At 39.4% G+C, this 16,258-nt stretch overlaps 1 protein-coding gene across 1 annotated transcript in view; it reads right to left on the bottom strand.

Annotated features, from left to right (window-relative positions):
* LOC123233723 (signal-regulatory protein beta-2-like) overlaps positions 1-15,899 on the bottom strand; it is a 52,322-nt gene extending 36,423 nt beyond the window's left edge. The window contains exons 1-2 of the mRNA XM_044659776.1: positions 15,830-15,899; positions 11,708-12,055 (exon numbers count right to left, since the gene is read on the bottom strand). Coding sequence (XP_044515711.1) covers positions 11,708-12,055; positions 15,830-15,899 — 418 coding nt within the window. The remainder of the gene's footprint in view (positions 1-11,707; positions 12,056-15,829) is intronic.
* Between the last annotated feature and the right edge of the window lie 359 nt (positions 15,900-16,258).

Here is a 16,258-nt window from a genome sequence, read left to right as displayed (position 1 = left end):
ATATATATATATATATATATATATATTTAAATTCTTCCCCTTTTGAATTGTGATGAGAGTGAAGTTCAAATGCCATCTACCATATTCTGATTTCCCCATTGACTTTTGGACTTCCTTTTTTATGAGAATTTTCCAATTCTTCCTTTCCTTTCCTGTTTCCCCCAATGTATCCCTCTGTCATTCCCCTTTATTTTTGTAAATTTATACATTTTAATTTAGAATATTTTTCCATGGTTACGTGATTTGTAATGCCCCTTCTCTCATTTTCTCTTCCCCCTCCCAAAGCCAACAAGCAGTTCCACTGGGTTATACATGTATCATTGTTCAAAACATTGCTGCGCTATTCATATTTACAGTAGAGTGAGTGATCCTTTAACAGCAAAACCCTAATCATATCCCTATTGCACTACATGATAGAGCATATATTTTTCTATTGCATTTCTGGTTCCACAGTTTTTTCTCTGGATGTGGATAGCATTCTTTCTCACAAGTTCCTCTGGATTGTCCTGGGTCATTGCATTGCTACTAGTAGAAAAGTCTGTTGCATTTGATTGTGTCATAATGTTTTAGTTTCTGTGTACAAAGTGTTCCTGATTCTGCTCCTTTCTCTGCATCAATTCCTGGAGATCGTTCCAGTTCACATGGAATTCCTCCAGTTTATTATTCTTTTCAACACATTAATATTCTATCACCAACATATACCACAATTTATTCAGCTATTCCCCAAATGATGGACACCCTCTCATTTTCCAATTTTTTGCCACCACAAAGAGTGCAGCTATAAATATTTTTATACAAGTCTCCCCTTTATTTTTTTAATTTTTTTTTAAACACTTGTACTTCGGTGTATTTTCTCATAGGTGGAAGATTGGTAAGGGTGGGCAATGGGGGTCAAGTGACTTGCCCAGGGTCACACAGCTGGGAAGTGGCTGAGGCCAGGTTTTTGAACCTAGGACCTCCTGTCTCTAGGCCTGACTCTCACTCCACTGAGCTACCCAGCTGCCCCCTCCCCTTTATTTTTTAACTGAAATCATTGCAACATAACAGATTCATACCCATTTCCTAAGTCTATGCAGACTGCTTCTAACTAATAATGGTCTTGAGCTTTGTATGCTATCGGCTTTCCATGTAGGAATATAAACACTTTGCCTCATTGAGTGCCTTATGATTTCTCTTTCATATATATCTTATGCCATATCATATATGCTTCTCTGGAGTCTTTTGTTCAATTATCAAATTTTCTCTTCAACTCTGGTCTTTTCACCGGGATTGTTTGAAAGGCCTCTATTTCATTAAGGCTCCTTTTCCCCCCACCACTGAAGGATTATATTCAGTTTTATGGGGTAAGTATGTTATTATTCTTGTTTGTAAGTCCAGCTCCTTTGTCTTCTGGAATATTATATACCAAGTTCTTCACCTCTTTTAATGTGGAAGCCATTAAATCTCTCCTACTTTTTATCTCTTTCTTTAACTTTTTCAAGAATGCTTGTTGGACTCGTGGCCAATTAGTAGTTTTCTTGGAGGCTTTGGTTGTAGTGTTTTCACATTGTTGCCTTTTGAGTTTATGTCCTAATCTTCCCTATTGCCATAGTATCTTTTGATATACATAAGTCCTTTTTTTGTTGTTGGCTAATTTTTTTCCTACCTATTTCTTGATTTTGAACTTTATGATAAAATCGGGCTCTGCTCACTTGGGAATAAGGAGGCATTGTCCCAAATTTCAAGCCTTTTCTGTGCCACTGTTTTCAGAGTTAGTTCCAGAACCCTGCAAATTTTTGATGCTTCCAAACTGGTGTGATACAGGGAGAGATGTGGTCACTGCTCTCCTAGTCTCGGTCCTATTTTATACCCAGCAAGAGCCCCTTCTCCTCTACATCCACAAATACCAGTGTTCCTATTTGCTCTGGAATTGTGACCAGATCCCTTGCTCTGTTAAACCCACAAGCATTATTGCTTCTCCTGTACCTGGGACTGTGACCAGATTCCTTGCTCCTCTGCAGATCCAAGTTCTAGTGCTCCTCTTTGGTCCTCAAATTGTGATCAGGTCCCCTCCTCTCCTGCAGTCACAAGTGTTAGTTCTTTCTACCTTGGAACTATGACCAGGGCCCCTGCTCCATTTTGACTGATCATGACTACTACTCTTTGCTCTAGAACTGAGACCCAGGGCTGTGTATGAACAACAAAATTGCCAATCAGTGCTAGCTATACTCATTGTCAGTAAAGGGTCTCCTTGTAATCTCTGACTAGTTGTCCAAAGCCTTTGCTATCTTTGAGCTGAGTTTCTGAAGCTCCTGCTGCCAATGTCACAGCCACCTCCACCTCTGCTGACCTAAATTATCTTCAACTGGAAAAAGATTTCATTCTGATTTTCAATACCTCTGCTCCTCAAGAATTAAATTTGAGGTGTTATTTCAAAGTTGTCTATAGGGGAATGTTCAGAGGGTTGGCTGGATTGCTGACTCTCTTCCATCATGCTGTCTCTGTCTCTGTTGTTGTCTTCTGAATTTGTGTCTTGGTCTTTCCTGCCGTTGTAGTAGATTTTGATGGTCAAGAGTTTTGTTTGTTTGCTTATTTTCCAGTCTATTTCTTGACTTTAAACTTTATATTAAAGTTGGGTTCTGCTCTCCTAAAGATGGAGAGGCACTATTCAAAGTTTCAGGCTTTTTCTTGCTTTGTTATCAAGCTAATTTTGAGGGTCTATATGTTTTTGGAATAATTCAGAGAAAGGTGTGGTCACTTTTTTTTGGTCTATGCTCTAGTCTTTGTCCAGAAAGGGCCCTTGCTCTCTTGAAGCCACAGGTTCCAGTACTCCTCCTGGACCTGGAACTGCAAACAATTCCCTTGCTGTCCTGCAGTAGCATGTGCTAGTTCTCTTTTCTGCTTTGGTATTGCAACAAGGTCCCAGTTCCCTTGTGACTGACCACAAATGTTTCTCTCCATCCTGGAACTGCAACCTAGAACCACATATAGGGGAACAGAGTTGCCAAATAGCATCAAGTCTCTCATGCAGTGCTAGCAAAGAATCCCTTGTAATCTCTAACCAGTAATCTGGCCCCTTTACTGTCTCTGAGATGAAAGGTCTCCAAACCACTGCTGCCACACTTTCAAGGCCCCCCACTATTGCTGCCACTATGTGTGCGCCATATTACCTTCAATCTTGGTGTCATAGACCTCTCCTGCTGGCCTCCTGAGTTGTCTTAGGATGGAAAAATGTCTCCCTTTGACCTTTTGTTGGTTCTGCTGATCTAGAATTTTATTTGGGATGTTATTTTTAAAGTTGTTTAGAAGGAAATGTTGAGTTTGTCTGTGACTTGCTACCTCTACTTTACCATGTTGGCTTTGCCTTGAGACTAGGGGATTTCAACAGGATAAAATGGTTCTTTACTGAATATTCTCTTTTCGATTGGGTAATATGAGCAACCCAGAATGGCAAACCCTACTCCAGGAAAGGAGTCTGATATTAATATTTGCCGAAGCAACTGCTGCCCCCATGAAAAAGAGTACAGTACTTGAGAGTGGTTAGCTCTTGCCTCACAAATACCTTGTAGTCCTGAACCTGAGATAAAGAATAATTCAAAACACTCACAATGCAATCATTTGATATTTACTTGGCACTTGATGTATAGTCCATTGAGGTAGAGGGTCATCCAATGCCTCAAGTCCATTTCAGCATTGGTCAGTCTTTCAGGGATTTATAGCTAATGTTAAGCACAGCTCCTAAGAAGATATAGGAAAGAGTTCACAAGCACTGCTGTTTTCCAGCCTATTAGAAAATAGTTCTCTCTCCTTTGCTAAAAGGAATTAAAGGAGCAAAAACCAAAGGGGTAATCTAGAATAAAGAAGGGATCAAGAATGTGGAGCCATCTCAGACACCTTTGGGAGAGCTAATTCTTAAATTTTCAGGGTAAATACTTACACCTGAGAAGTTGTCAAATGCTATAAATTGGAGGAGATTTTAATATTTTTGCTGATTGTCTACATTTAATAAAAGAATGGAGAAAATACTGATAATGTAGATTAAATGTAAAAGTCTGCCTTGTGGAAGAAAATTGATTGTTAAACATTTACCCAATTAATGCTTAGCAACTTAAGAGTATTGGGTCTTTCCAGCTCGGTTGAAATACTTAAAATATTTTTCCTGATTGGCCAAGTCTAGACTGTATTCAAAAATGAAAAAGAACAGGCTTCCCAAAGTACCACAGTTTAGATTATAAGTAAGCAGGGACCATCAGCAATACTCTATGTAACTCACCAGGATAGGTAAATTCAAGCCAGCTTTAAAGACTGGATTCTTATTGACCTGTTCCCCCACTACATGTATAATATTTCAGAGTAACCTTTGTTGGGAATAGGAAAAGGAGATGATTAGAGCATGTGGCTTCATATATTGTCTCATTTGAAATACTTATGCTGAGAATCCTCTATGTGCCCAAAAGAAAAGTGTAAAGTATTAACTTTTACTCTAATATGTATGCTAATATTAAGATTATAGTTTCCTCTTCTTATCAAGGACTTAGGAGTCCTGATTCTAAACCTTTGTTAATTCTTGAATCCTCCCTTTGATCGAGTTCTTTGTCCTGTCCAAGAAATAATCATAACTCCCATCTGACATAAAATTTTTCATCTCTTCCTCATGTGAGGTGAAAAGTGAAGGGAGAAAGTTAGGATGGATGAAGGATTGGAAAAATGGGAGAAAGGAGAGAGGAAGGTAGAGGAAGGGAAAGTAAGGTAGAGGTCCCAATCCTAGCAGGGGGAAATTGACCAGAGCCCTCAAATGAATGATCAGAGAGCAACTTTAGGGTTTTTAATATCTAGGTTTTATTTAGATTAAGAAAGGGAAGGTCTAGGGAAAACCAGGAGATAGGAGGAAAGGGAAAAAGGCACCAAGAGAGAGATCAGGGTCTCAGGGTCGAGAGTGCTGCTCCCAGGGTCCAGAGCTCAGGGTAAAGAGCTGAACTGCTAGCATAGAGAGAGCTATCCTGCCTGCAGGGTCAGAGAGACAGAGAGAGAGAGAGAGAGAGAGAGAAAAGGTGCCAAACTTTCCCTTTTATACTTTCTCTGATACCTCCCACAAAGAAAGTGGGAGTTCTCAGGGGAAGTTGTAGCAGAGAGAGTCCTGGGAAACGTAGTCTTCCAGGGCTTACAACCTTTCCAAATGACACACTCACTAGGAAAATTGGGAAACTGAGGCTCAGAAAGGTGAAATGACTTGTTCTAGATTCATGATGGTGAACTTATAGTATGCGTGCCAGAGATGGCACACAGAGACCTTTCTGTGGGCACTCAGGCCAAGGATGCAAGACTCCAAGGACCCAGTGCAGCCATCCCTATAGCACAGAGTTCAGTTATTCTTTAGATTCTGAAACCAGTTATAATTCCATCAAGATTTTGAACTCCAAGGAAAACTATTAGCAATTCTAGATCAATAACAAAACCAGCAGAAATCAGATGCTTATCTCAACAGATACAGGAAAAGTCTTTGAAAAAATACATCTATTCCTATTAAAGACACTAGAGAGCATAGGAATTAATGGAGCTTTCCTTAAAATGAAATCAAGTACCTATCCAAACCATTAGCAAGCATTATCTATAATGGCTATAAACTAGAAACCTTCTCAGTGAGATCAGGGGTGAAGCAAGGATTCCCATTGTTACAACTATTATTCAATATAATGTGCTAGAAATACTTGCTCTAGCAATAAAAGAAGAAAAAGGAATTGAAGGGATTCAAATAGGCAATGAGGAAACAAAATAAGCACTGCAGATGATATGATAATTTACATAGAGAATCCTAAAGATTTAACTAAAATCTAGTTGAAATAATTAATGACTCTAGCAAAGTTACAGTATATAAAATTAACTCACATAAATTATCAACATTTCTTGATATTACCAATAAAAGCTAGGAACAAGAGAAAGAAAAAGAAATTTCATTAAAAAAACTGGAGATAATATAAAATACTTGGGTGCTACCAAGGAACTATATGAATACAATTACAAAACATTTTTTACATAAAGTCAGATTTAAACAATTAGAAAAATATTAATTTCTCATAGATAGGCCAAGCCAATATAAAAAAATGGCAATCCTGCCTAAATTAATTTATTCATTTGGTGCTATGTCCATTAAATTGCCCAAGAGTTATTTTATAGAGTTAGAAAAAAATAGCAGAATTCATCTCGAAGAAAAAAAGATATCAAGGGAATCAATGAAAAAAAGTGACAGAAAGTGACCTAGGAGTATCAGACCTCAAGCTGTATTACAAATTGGTAATCATCAAAACAATTTGGTACTGGCTAAGAAATAGAGTAGTGATCATTGGATTGTAATACATAGTAGCAAATGAACATAGTTACTTAATGTTTGATAAACCCAAAGAACCAAGCTTTGGGGATAAGAAATTACTATTTGAAAAAAAAGTGCTGAAAAAATGGAAAAAGGCATGACAGAGATGAGGCATAGACCAATATTTCCCACCATATAACAAGATAAGTTCAAAATGGATACATGATTTAGACATAAAGGGTGCTACCACCAGCAAATTAGGGGAGCATAAAGTAGTTATTTGCCAAATCTTTGAATAAGGGAAGAATTTGTGATTAAACAAGATATAGAGAACATTATAGGATGTAAAATGAATAATTTTGATTATATTAAACTATAATGCAACTAAGATTAGAAGAAAAACAAAAAGCTGGGGAAAATGTTACAGCAACTCTCTTTGATAAAGCCTTTATTTCTCAAATATGTAGAGAATTGATTCAAATTTATAAGAATACAAGCCATTCCCCAATTGATAAATGGTTAAAGGGAATGAATAATTTTTAGATGAAGAAACCAAGGCTATTTATAATGAAATGAAAAAATGTGCTATATCACTCTTAATTAGATAAATGCAAATAAAATTACTCTGAGATAACACCTCACACCTATCAGATTGGCTAATGTGACAGAAAAGGAAAATAATAAATGCTAGAGGGGATGTGGGAAAATTGGAACACTAATGTATTGTTGGTGGTCTTGTGAACTAATCCAGCTAATATGGAGAGTGATTTGAACTATGCCCAAAGGGTTCTAAAACTGTGCATACACTTTGATCCAATAATACTACTTCTAGGACTTTATCTCAAAGAGATTTTTAAAAAAGGGACAGGGGAAGAACTTGATTGTACAAAATATTTATAGCAGCTCTTTTTGTGGTAGCCAAAAATTGGAAGCTGAGGGGATGTCCATCAATTGGGGAATAGATGAGTTGTACAGTATATGATTATAATAGAATTTTACTGTGCTAGAAGAAATGAAGAGAAGGATGATTTCAGAAAAAAAAACTCAACGTAAACTGATGCAGAATATGAACAGAACCATGAGAATATTGTACACAGTTACAGAAATATTGTTTGATGAATAATTTTGAATGATTCAGCTATTTTTAGCAATACTGTGATCTAATTCCCAAGGACTCATGATAAATACCATCTACCACCAAAGAAAGAACTTAGTCCAAGACTTTGGAAAGTATGGGAAAGTAACAGAGGGTTTGAGATTTTGTAAAGGATTTTGCAGATGAGAGCTGGCATATGAGTGGAACTGAACAGATGAGGTTCTGGAACTGTGGGGAAAGATAAGAGGAGACACGAGGATTCCAAAGGGGGTCTGTTGATCTTTGGAGGCTGATCAGAGAGGAGCTTCCTTCCTGTGGCCAAATTGGAGAAAGAGCTTTGTTCCTGATTTGCTTGGAGGTTTCCTAAATCTCGAGAAGTCTTCCCTAAATCTACCCAGAACCTGTGCTTGTTTCTCAGCATGATCAACCTTTCCACCCAGTTTGTGAGAGCTGCCAAGTACTCATATATATCTCCGTTCTGCCTATCTGTGCCAGACCAGCAAGGCTCAGGCCTTTTGGCCAGCTGGCCAACTTATCTAACCAGACTTTGCTGATCCTGTGGCTTTATCTCAGTGGACCAGTTAGAGTCAAGTTATTTAGCTAGATATTATTAGGCAGAGACAGATAGAGTAAATTAGAGTAACTCAAATTTATTTGGGAATGAAGAAGATCTGTGAGGGTCAAAAGGGAGGATGAGTTAGAACTGGTAAGATATAGGGAATCCACACTCCTTCCTGAGTTATCTCAAATAAACAATGATCTGTTTTTTACATCTTCTGTGCAGTTCAGATAGCGTTGTCAGCAACCCACAGGAGTTGAGGCCTGTCACCTGGCTTCAGTTTGTGGACAGACAACATCCTGTCTACAGCAGTGGTCCAACCCACAACCCATTTTCTAGAGACTTTATCAAGTTCCCATATTTATTTCTTTCATTAGGCAGATTGTGACATACTACATTTCATTTTTTGTTTGTTTGAGTTGTCATCCACAAAATGACTAATATGGAAAATGTTTTACATTATTGCACTTGAAAAATCTATGTCAGATTGCTTGCCATCTTGGGTAAGGAAGAAGGGGGGAAGATTCAGGTCAAACTTTTTTTTTAATTAAGGTTAAAAATGTTTCTATATTATTGATGAAAAAATAGAATATAAAAAAGATTTTGAACTCAGTTTCCCTAATCATAAGCTCCTATTCCTCAATCTCTACTTCCACTTCTAAATCTATTCCTTGTCCTCATTCCTATCTCAAATTCCATTATCCGACTCTATTCTTTCTTTTGCTCACCATTGCTCAGACCTAACCTTTCTGTAGTTATTACACCCTTATCTGACTTCCAAGTATAACTTATCAAACTCCAACCCTGGATCACCCCCACATACCTTAGACTCAAAAGCTACTGAATGCTACTTGAAGAAGTCATCCCTGTAGACCAATGTAGCCACTACAAATGAGTGTTGACTAATTATAACTGACCCTCCCTATTCTATTCTATATTTTTCTTTCTTGCTGGACTCTGCTTCCTCCTTTGAGCAGTTGCTGAAAAATATATCTTCTCTCTGCAATACTGGAACATTTCCTTCACAGTCATTTACCATCAGATGCTTTATCTCTTAATTTAGTGGGAAAATAGAAGTCATCTGCCAAAATCTGGGCACTGCCACTTATGAAAAGCTATTTTTGAGTTGTGAAATACCCAGTCTCATTGGTGGAGTGCTTAGCCAGAGGTTCAATGAAATCTCCAACTGTTGAACCTCTGAGGCAAATGAGGGACCAGGCAGTTGAGTTTCATATAATATTTTGATCATCTCTCCCTGATATGTTATTTTTGGATATTTAATTATCTCAATTAGGCTTCCCTCTGCATATTCCTAGTGCTGGCTACCAGTGAAGTACAAGAGTTGAGGTAATACAGTAAGTCATGAGACGAAACCAGATGGAGGAAGTGCCACAGCCAATGCCACTGGACATAGATAAACAAAAGGGATACCATAAACCCTTTGGCAAACAAAAAGAGGACTGAATTCTTAAGGATGGATACACTATTATTTGGAAGTGACCAGCAGTTCCTTGGCAAGATCTGCCACTAAGGCCATACTTTCCTGCTGCCTAAGCAATGAACCATTCAAAGCAAGACCAGGAAAGGGCTATGCTAACAACAGGGCACTGAGTGGAAAAGCATAAACTATAAGAATTTTAGTCCCTTGTAGAGCTCAAGTTCACATCCCCATGCCAGAGGAAAAGATAAGTCTCAGTTCCACAATTTCCGAGTCTTCATCTAACAACTAGTCCTATTTGATTATGGGGCTTGAGGGTTGAACATCATTTGGAAAATATGTGGAATCATCTATATTTCTTTGATGGAGTGAAGTAAGTGCAGTTCATGGGGACTGAGCAAACTGAACTCTGTATTTTCTGCAATTCCTAGGTTCAGAAGAGCCAGTATAATATCTCTGGGCACTTTGAGCAATTTCTAATTTAAATCCTATAATTCATGTTTTGTTATATATTGTTTCTAACTTTTATAATCAAGAAGAAAATGCTGCCCAAAGTATCCAAGCAAATGCATCTTCCAGACCAAAGTCATCTTCTTGATGTCAAAGTCACTTGATCAGGATTCTCTGAAATAGAGCATTTTCTGGAGAGTGATGAGGTTTCTGGTAGTCTGAGGGGTTCAGAAATGATTTTATGTGGATAAATTTAAACTAACCACACCCTCACGGACTTGGTGATCCTGTATATCAACCCATAACGAGGAAATAGGAGATTTGTAAGCCATGTACTTTTTAAGAACCATAAAGGGCTTGGTCCTTTTCCAACACTTCTGCTTAGTAGAGTGAAGCATCTTAACTATAAGGATAGGAGTGTGGGATTCCCATGTCTTGACATTCTGTTGAATTGGCTCGTATAATTGTGGTAACATTTTCTGAATAAATATGTGCTTTCTCACCTTTTAAATAACTATCAGACTATACATAATGTTATCTAAGGTATATAAAGTCAGGAAAAGAAGGAAAAAAGAGTACCAACGGTAGACTGGCATCTAGTTATATTGAAATGTTAATGAACTGGAATGACATGATGGGAAATTTGCTTTTATGTTGGAAGAAGAGAGTGCAGTATCAATCAATGGGGCAGTGTCTTACACATACAATAGTAGGAAGACCAAGAAGAACTACAGATTATCCTACTACGTAGATTCTTCTCTATGTCCAGCTCTTTGGTCATTCATCAGGGAGGTAAGGAGAATTTGAAGTCTGGAGCTGTGGTCAGAGCAACAGAATAATTTATCTAGCTGTGCCACTCACTAGCTACGATCCCTAGGCTAGCCATTTTTCAGGCTTGGGCCTCAGTTTCCTCCTCTCTAAAAAAAACACAATTATTGGAATAAAAGATCTTGAAGGTTCCTTATGACTTGCTATTGAATAGGCTCATGTAGTCATGTTGCTGCTATTCAGTTGTTTCAATCATATCCAACTCTTTGTGATCCTGTTTTGTTTTGTTTTACAAAGATAATGGAGCGGTTTGTAATTTTGTTCTACAACACATTTTCCAGATTAGGAAACTTAGACAAACAGGGTTAAGTAACTTGCCCAGCATCCCGCAGCCAGTAAATGTAAGAAGCCAGATTTGAAATGAGGAAGACAAGTCTTCCTGACCCCAGATGTAGCACCACCACCAGCTGCCCATGTAGTTTAAAAACATTTTATGGATAAATATATACTTTCTCACCTTTTAAGTAATTATCAGATTTGTGCTTATTTCATTTAAAGTGTATGAAGTCAGGAAAAGAAGGAAAAGAGAGAGCCAACACAGGCAGTTAGTTATGCTGAAGATTAATTAGCCTTCCAGCATGATTGGTCTCTGATCCCAGGGATTTATCCACCCAGGAAGGTTCCTGATTGGCTCAGGTGACCCTCAGATGGCAGAAAAAGCCAGGAGTTTGGAGAAGGTTTCCCAAAGCAGCAGGTGTGTTATGGGGCTGAAGATACTTTTCTCTTCCCCACCAGGAGGCCAATTCCTTCCGCTGGGGTTTAGTGACCAGTGAAAGTTGAGAGGAGTGAAAGATGAAAGGTGATGAGAGGGAAGGCTAAAGGCCCTCAGAGATCCCTAAGGGGAGTCAGTACATAGGAAGCTGGTGCAGAGTCGAGGAGACCTAAGGTCGGAGGCTGGATCAGCCTTCAGGTTTAGGACACCTTGTCCTGATGCTGTAACCTCCCCTGTCCTACTGCTCTTTCCTCAGCCTCAAGAGAGACTTCTTTGGTCAGAATCTTGGGCCTGGGATTCCTAGCAGGACAGGGATAAGATTCTTCCCTATTACTTACCGCTTACAGACAACATGGTGCCCCCACCAGATTTAAACTCTGTGTCAGGATTCCCCTTTTTGAATTTCACACAGTAATAGGTGCCTGTGTCCTCTGGAGTGATGTTGCTGATGTTGATAGAATAGTCTGTGGTGCTGGTAGATGGAGCTACTGCCTTTATCCGAGGGAAGATGCCTCCTTTGAAATTGTAAATTTCCTTCCTCTGGGGTCCTGCCCCCTTGAACCATTTGACTGGTCCTGGGAGTGAAATATCAGTTATTGTGCAGTTCAGCGTGACCGTCTCTCCCTTTGCTACAGACACGGGATCCTTAGGCTGAAGCACCTGGAATGCCTCCTGGCCTTGGGTTCCTGCAAGGAAATAAGAGATTTGACTCTGTTTTCCTGCCCTAATCCTCCCAGACACTGAGTGTCTGTATCTAGTTTAAGCTGTACTCTGAGTGTCCAGATTCTAGGGGTGGGGAGATGGAGAGAAGGACTGAAAGGGAGTCAGGGAGGAGGCCTGTCCTTCTGGAACCAGAGATGACACTGATCAGACACATTTGAGCACAGGTGAAGCACCATCTCCCACGTGGCGGTTTTCTTTTCCTAGTTCCAACCTCTCACCTGACTCTCTGTTTCTGCTGAAAACAATCTGAAACAAGCCATCCAGATATTAGAGGGCCCTCTACCCAACAGGATCAGGTGAACTAACTGAAAATTCCTAAGAGTAGGACCAGAGAGGCTATAGAGGATCTGAGACAGAGGAGGCACACACAGTGCAGATGCCCAGCGCCCACGTGGTTTGTATCATTGTCTCAGAAAAGGTTTGCCAATGAGGAAACATCTAATGTATGCCAGGTATTATGTGGTCACTCTATATTGGTGATGGCAAACCTATGACATGTGTGTCAGCACTAACACACGTAGCCATTTTCGATGACACGTGGCCACATGTGGCCGCATATAGAGAAATATGGCGCCACATGCTGAGGATGAAACATTTGCTGTAGTGTAGTATAGACACTCTGTGCACTATAGATGACAATTCTACCTATATTAATTTACCTATTTTAGTTTATTAAATACAGTTATATATTATAATTATATATTTTTGTTATTTGAACTATAAATATCACGAAATTATGGGTTTTTTCTCGAAGTGACACACCACCTGAGTTATGTTCAGTTTGTTGGTGAATTTTGGCACACCAAGCTCAAAAGGTTGCCCATCACTGCTCTGTATCTTGTATTATCTTCTTGTAGGTAGATGACTTGTCCTTTCTTGAAGATATAAGCTTATCGTACATAGGGACTGTCTTACTTCTCTTTTTGAAAGCCCAGTGCTAAGGACAGTGCCTTGAAAATAGTAACAATACTACTACTAGTAACTTGCTTTATCATAGAACTTTATGCTTTGCAGAGGACTTGCACTATCTTAACTCATTTGATCTCCACAACAAGGGGTAGGTACATATTTTGTAAATGAGGAAACTGGGCCACAGAGAAGTTTAATAATTTGACCAGGGTCACAGAATTAGAAAGTGACTGAAGCCAGATTTGAAATCATTCCATTTGATCTGAGGTCTTCTTGAGTCTAATTTCTGAACTCTATCCACTGTATTAGGCATCTAATATACTTACTAAGATGAATTAACTTGAAGACTCCCAGGGACTCTCAGTACTAGGACTACTTGACTAGAATAAAATGATAAACAGATGACAGGCAAAGGAGAAGAAAAGCCAGAGCTTTTAGAATGTGGTCATCAGGTCCTAGCTAAGAGGGCTAGGAGCCAAAAGTCAAGGAAAAAAATGGTGGATGAAAAGGAACAAGAGGAACTAGTAGATAGAAATAAGGAGAAGCCAGAAGTTGCTAGAGAGAGAGGAGAGATGTGTTTTAACTGGGTACCTGGAACTTAGAAACTCAGGAGGATGAGGACCTGCAGGACCATTCAGTCTCAGCCAGGACTCAAAACTGGAAAACCCTCCTTCGACATTCCTAGAACACTGGATCAAATGGTTTCTGCCCTAATCACATTCTATCTCTTATCATATTAATTTATTCTGTTTCATATTACTCCCCCAACATGTTGTAATTCCCTAGAACAGGGATGCCAAATTTATATCTTTAAATCCCTGCATCTAAACCAGTACTTTATAAATAATAGACACTTAAATAATATTCAGTGACTTGAATAGGAAAGAACCTTAAAAATCATCTGTCAGAGGGTCTAGGTTCTGTGAAGATGAGATTAACTCTCCCATGCCCATTTTTAGATTGAATCACCAGAAGTGTATACACCCCACTTATTCTTAAGTATGGGGAGGTCTGTGATCCAAGTGTGCGATAGTGGGTGACAAATCAGAATCGACTGACTGCCCCTGGGCAGTCCTAAGCAAAGCTAAAAGCCATAATTGGTCCACGTAAAGTGGAAGGAAGGCACAGGAAGTGATGAAAGGAAAGGTCTTTAAAAGTGGCAAGAACTTCCTATGACCAGCTCTTTCACCTTAGAATTTGACCTTGAAGGAGCTCCAGCTTGGGACTTCAGACTGTTTTTTGATCTTCCTTAAAACTACCACATGGGTGAGTGAAAAAGGCTGACTCCCTTTCCTGACTTTTCTGGAGTTACTAACCTCCAAAGAGGGCCCTCATCTTGGAGGAGGCCTTATGATTAAAACACTTGTTTAACTTATCTATGGGGCCCCTTTGCTGGAGCCTCTGAAGCCCTGCCTGGTTAAGACAGGGCTGGAGTAATTATCTACTCTCTCTCTGATTTCCTTACTTTCATTCTTTCTCCTTTTGTAAATAAACTACTATAAAAAGTCATTCTAACTTGAGTAATAATTTCGGTGACCACATTTCTCATAAATTTAGTCCAATCCTTTAGTTCTCAAGTTCCTGTTTTAATATTTCAGAGTTACATGATATTGGGCAAATCCCTTAACATCTATGAGTCTTAGTTTCCTCATTAAATGGAAATGATCGTACTTGCACTATTTCTTAGGGCTTTTGTGAGTCAAATATTGTAAATTTTAAAGCACTTTAGCCATATCAAAGATAGTTAATTCATTATTAAATTATATAATATCACCCTCCCATTTTATAGATAAGGAAACTGAGATCCCAAGAGATTCAGTGACTTATCCAAATGAATATATCATATTAGTGGCAGAGTTAGAGCAATATCCTAGGACTTTTGACAGGTCAGTGGAACTAGTTCCTCTTGCTACTATATTATACTTATTCCATTTCCTTTCATTGACATAGAATAGTCATAGATTTCTAAGTTGTCTATGAAAAGTCTCAGAATTCTTGAAAATGGGGGAACCTCATCATATCAGAATACATATTGGACTTGAGTAAAGGAGTCAGAGATTTAAAGGTAGATATGGCAGCTCTGATGCATATCCATGTGAATACATAAACACAAAAACTTCTCAGAGCCTCATCTTCCCTATCTGAAAAGTGAGAATAATAAATACTTGGGCTCTCTATTTTACTGGTCTTTTGGGAGGAAAGCATTGCATAAAAGGCAACCTCTTGGGAAAAAGTAAGTCATAATCATGGTATATGTCAGCAAATATTTTCTAATCTAATTCAGGACTTCACTATCTCTGAAGTCCTTTGGGATGGAAGTACTTTGCCACTCACTCTGTCAGTTCATAGTCGTCTCTCCAGATATGCCATTAACTTCTGGATTTTACACTATAGCAGTGATGATGGACCTTTTAGAGATGGAGTTCTGGGCCCCTCTCCCACCCCACCCTCCAGACTGAGTACTGTGCTGCCCCCCCCACCAGGGACCACATGTCATACCATCCCCACCCTTACCCCACACAGGGGAGGGAGGAAGCACTCCCATTGGGCTGCTGGGTGGAGAGGCAGGTGATGTGAAAAAATGTCATCAGGCACAGTGGAGAAGAGGAGGAGAGAAGCTCCACCAGAGTCCCTCTGCCTTCCCAGTAAGGAACTCTGAGGGGGTGGGGCATGGCTACATGCCCTCAGAGAGTACTCTGTGTGCCATCTTTGGCACTGGTTCCATAGGTTTACCATCACTGCCCTATAGAATTGTGGTCCCATCCCACCTAGGGTCTGAATTCTACCTAGGATCTGACCTGGCATGAAGAACTCTATTCCCCACTCACCAGAGAGGCCAAGGAGCACAGTCAGCAGCAAAGGCAGAGAGGAACCAGGTACATAGAGGAGACTGGACATTTCAGTGGGTACCTGGTGCTTCCTTTGTGTGTTTGTCTCTTGTTGGCTGATGTTCACAGAAAGGACAGCATATCTTCTGCTTAAAAGAAATGGCGTCAATCATATGTCTCTCTGCAATGAGGGGAAGGGCTGGTAAGAAAGGGAACCTTTCATTATCTGAGAAAGGGGAACTTGGAAGGATTTCAGTTCAAGCCTCTTCACACTCTCTGTTGCAAGGACTTGCTGTGAGCTGTGAAAATAGTCCCTTTTTTCTGTAATCAGATATTAGTCCCTTTATAAAAATCATTTCCCCTACTGCCTAGGGAAAACAACACCAACTCCTTAGCTTTACATTTAAGGGCACCTACTCTCAGGCTTCA

The sequence above is a fragment of the Gracilinanus agilis genome, chromosome 2, assembly GCF_016433145.1.
Source record: "Gracilinanus agilis isolate LMUSP501 chromosome 2, AgileGrace, whole genome shotgun sequence".
Lineage (NCBI taxonomy): Eukaryota > Metazoa > Chordata > Mammalia > Didelphimorphia > Didelphidae > Gracilinanus > Gracilinanus agilis.
This window is presented reverse-complemented; position numbering and strand designations above follow the sequence as displayed.